The sequence below is a fragment of the Spinacia oleracea genome, chromosome 2 (assembly GCF_020520425.1).
Source record: "Spinacia oleracea cultivar Varoflay chromosome 2, BTI_SOV_V1, whole genome shotgun sequence".
NCBI classification, from domain to species: domain Eukaryota; kingdom Viridiplantae; phylum Streptophyta; class Magnoliopsida; order Caryophyllales; family Amaranthaceae; genus Spinacia; species Spinacia oleracea.
The window spans coordinates 57,310,208-57,314,239 of record NC_079488.1 but is presented as its reverse complement, the minus strand read 5'-3'; the positions used below and the strand labels follow the sequence as shown (position 1 = coordinate 57,314,239).

At 46.1% G+C, this 4,032-nt stretch overlaps 1 protein-coding gene across 1 annotated transcript; it reads left to right on the top strand.

Moving 5' to 3' along the window:
- The first annotated feature begins 469 nt into the window (after nt 1-469).
- LOC130467866 (uncharacterized) lies at nt 470-3,804 on the top strand. The gene is made up of 2 exons (XM_056836836.1): nt 470-675; nt 784-3,804. Exons 1-2 carry the CDS (start codon nt 660-662, stop codon nt 1,233-1,235), a joined length of 468 nt encoding a protein of 155 aa, XP_056692814.1. The 5' UTR covers nt 470-659; the 3' UTR covers nt 1,236-3,804.
- The last annotated feature ends 228 nt before the right edge of the window (nt 3,805-4,032 follow it).

Sequence of the window (4,032 nt, the reverse complement as noted above, 5' to 3'; positions counted from 1 at the left end):
CCTCCGTCGGCGGTAATTCGTTTGCCGCAGCCCGACGAACGGGCCGATTGGGTATCGGACGGCTGGGTGTGCTTCTACGAGTATCCCTTCAGAATTGGGTATACTTATCCCTTCTCGCCACTGGTGCGAGGAGTTCTAAGGGCACTGGCGGTGCCGCCGGCGCAACTGATGCCACAGGTCTGGAGGGTGATGCACTTGGTCGCCCATCTGGCCGGCAAACTGGACATGGAGTTCCGGGTTGAGGACCTTGTGTACACCTACAAGGTCCAAAATTATGGGGCTGGTAGGTACTTGCTGCATGTCAAGGACGACAGGGAGGCTCTTCTTGGTGCGGACAAGTCGAACGACCGCGGGTGGATGGGTCGGTTCTTTTTTGTGGAGTTGGCTAGTTTAGGGCCCGACTCCGACTTCTTGACCGGGGAGTGGATGGCTAGAGGTATTTTGTTTGTTTTTCGGTGTTTTTTGGGCTTGTTGATTTGACTTTGTCTCACTTTTGTGTTTTTGTAGGTGCATCTTTCGACACAGTTGGTGTCGGTGCTGAAGCCATAGAAAAGACTGCTGTGCTGTTGGGGGTCTCTCTAAAGGACAGAGCTTTCATCGGCCTCAAGTTCGAACGCGAAGAGCCTTCTCAAGAAGAAGAAGTTTCTGATCCTGCGAACATGTCGACATTAACAGGTAAACATGGATTAGGGTTAGTTTACATTTTTTGGGTTCGTCGCCCTTTTCAACTCAATTTACAACTGCTGTGACGAGACTGAGTCGCCAAATAAATGCTGTCAACAGGTACTGGCCCATCGACACGCTCTGGCAAGGCCCCATCTGCGGATGCATTGCTGAGGAATAGGCTGGAGTCACTGGGAAGTGTGTCTCGAGCCAAACCCATCACTGTGTTGTCACCACCGAGGCCGCCAAAGGCTTCAACTGACGCCACGGTGACGAGGGAGACCAGCTCGCTTCTGCCTGCTCAGAAAAAGCTGCCGCCTCCATCTCGGAAGAGGAAGCTTGCAGTGGAGTTTCCTGACGACTACGGGTCGGCAGATGCGCCACGGGTTCAGCTTTGGCCTGAGGTCGACCGCCTCTGGATGCCGTCAAGCCGGGAGCGCAAAGAATCTTTGTCCCCAGTAGCTGCAACTGTCGAGAGCGTCTCGGATGCATGTAGGGTATGTGTTTGCTTTTTCTTTTTATTTTCTTCGCCTCTGCCATCCTCATCTCGTCACTTTAGAAACTTTAAATAATTTGCTTTCGCACAAGCCCTGCAATATGCTCTAGCCACACGTCATCATGTCATCATGTTAGAAGATCAAATAGTAAAAATGAAAAATGACATGAAGAAGGCAAAGCAGGAAACTGGCCGTTGTAGACACCTACTTTTGTCCCCATTCCCGCAAGGGAAAGGTTCGATGACGAAAGCATAAAAACTCCACTTGACAACGCATCTCCTATAAAATAAACGAATCTCAATTCCCCTTTTCATTTCACCCGAAACCAGCTATTTATGGAAACCTGCTAAAAATAGTAACTGCCGTAAAAAGTAGCTTCTATGGCAAAATCATAAAAGATAGAAACCTGTCAGAATTAGGTGTTGCATTCCAACATAAATCCTAAATGAGATAGAAAATTGCGAGAATCCTATTCTTAATATGATTCGGAAATAAGAGTTACGTATTAATTGAAATCCTAACGAGCCTAGAGTTCGTAACGGGCCCAGACGCATTCCGTCACAAAATTAATGCGCGCTAAAAAACTCGAATTAATCTCAAACTCTACGGATTTCAGGAATCCGAATCTGACAAAGAATTCGGCCCAGACATCACTTTCAACGCCCAGAGCTGGGCGCCGAAATCTTTGACGCCCAGCCCTGGGCGCTGAAATTGCATGGATCTCTATTTTCAACGCCCAGCCCTGGGCGCCGAAATCTTTGACGCCCAGAGCTGGGCGCCGAAATTACCTGAGACGTGTTTTTTCCTAATTCTTTGCGGATTAGAACTCTGCAATTCTATCTTTCCACGAAATCTTCCCTATAAATAGGCCCCTAGTTTCGACGTGAAACACACAACAACACATAATATATTCTGAGTATTGACTCTAAACCCCTTAGCCTAAGCCTCTCGCTGCGAAACTGTTCACGCGTTTTGTCGCAATCGATCCATAAATCGAACAGAACGTATCCTGTCCCATAATTAAGATTCGTTAAATAAAAAGGAGAAATAGCAAAGTCAAAGTGGTTAGTTTTCTGAGAACCCTGACGCACCTCTCAAGGGTGCGTCGTGATGTGTCCCTTTTCGATGATTTAACTGCTTTCCTCGCCCTTTTTATGAACTGTTAAACTAACCTAATATGATTGTTCTATCACGCCTAACAAATATAATACTTTTGGGAAATCGGATTATCATGCTAGGTCCCTTAATGCTATTTAAATCAGATAATCACGATCGAATTAGTATTATATGTTGCATATTGCTAAAATCGATTCAGATTAGTTTAATAGTTAACGCATGTCCCTTCAATTATTTATGCTGAGCTAGTAAGGATATCCTGCCTCTGGAGTTATCGACCAGCGAATTACTCCTCTCGGTAGTTACAGTCTCCCGAACCCTCAATCTCTACCTTGCGGGTGTATATTGAGAGATCCCCACACCAGGGATCACAAGGGAACCTACGGCCGTCGTGGTCAAACATAATTGCACTCCCTTTATGTCACGAAACCGGGTTTTGTCAGTTTTTCTTATTGTCGTTAAAAACTGAATGGCGACTCCTATATTACTAGTCAATTGGGTGTATACTTACAGGAAATCCAATTACACTTGATTGAATAAAAAGAATCGTCACACCCACGAGGGACATGTCACGCATTAGTCTCGCGCTTTTTCGACCCCCTCACAGCCGTCTTGGCGGTGTGGCCAAGGAGGCGACGACAAGAGCTGAGGCGCTGCAGGTGAGTCAAGAGAAGGGGGCTGCTGAGGTCGCACAGTTGAACGCTGAGAAGGAGACGCTGGTTGCTGAGGTCGACGAGCTGAAGACGTCTCTCTCCAAAGTCAAGACGAGGATTTACGAGTGTGCTGGTTACTACACTTAGAAAATGAAGGCCGAGATGACGGAGGAGTTTAAGGCGGGCAAACATGTGAACTGGACTCCTGACGAAGACATTGCTCAGTTCAACACTGCATTCCCCGAGGACTATATCCCCCCTGGTGCCGTTAGCGATGAAGAAGACGTCGAGGAGGGTGCAACTGCAACCAGCCCCGATGTCGAGACGATGGCGGCACCAGGTGATGGCGAACAAGGGGAGAATGCAGGCCCAACAGACCATCAGGAGTAGTTCTGTCCCCCCTCCTTAAAAAATTTAAAATTTGAATGTTGTGTTTGTTAAACAATGGCTTTTTAAACAATGTTTTGTGTGTTCGGCCTTTGGGAAGGTCGAAAAGATATTTGTGGCTGTGTTTCGCCTTGAAGGCGGCAGTCTTTTGAATGTTTTTGGGCTTGCCCAAGGGGGCAAGTCATGTAAATATTTCTGGTTTGCGAATTCTATGTTGCTTGCTTTGTTTTTGGAAAAATGTGTTTGGTTTGGTGTTTTGTTTTGCAGGTTGGGCACATACCTCTAGTTCGACTTTGGCGACGCCTCCAGCTTGTCAAAGGGGAACCTGCAAGAAATGTATGCTGTAGAAAATGTAGATCTGTATTCCATTATGTATGTAGTGTACATTATAGTGTACCAGGCGTTTTTGTAATGGCCTAAATTGTGTTTTGTATTTTGTAAGACTTGTAATATGTAATGTATACAATCATGTTTGAATAAAATGAACATTGTTTCCTTTCACTTCGTTTTTCTGAACATGCGTGCACAATTTCGACTTTTGGTTTCCTGTATGTTGTGTTGTACACTTTGCTTCATCTGTTTTCTCCTTGTCGAATCCGTCACCATGTGGGCACCATACTGTCAACACATCAGAGCGTGAGGATTGGCCGTTTGTAGAGCCAACGGCCCTCCGATGCTTAAGTCAGTATGGAGAGACATAAAAATGAGAGGAAATT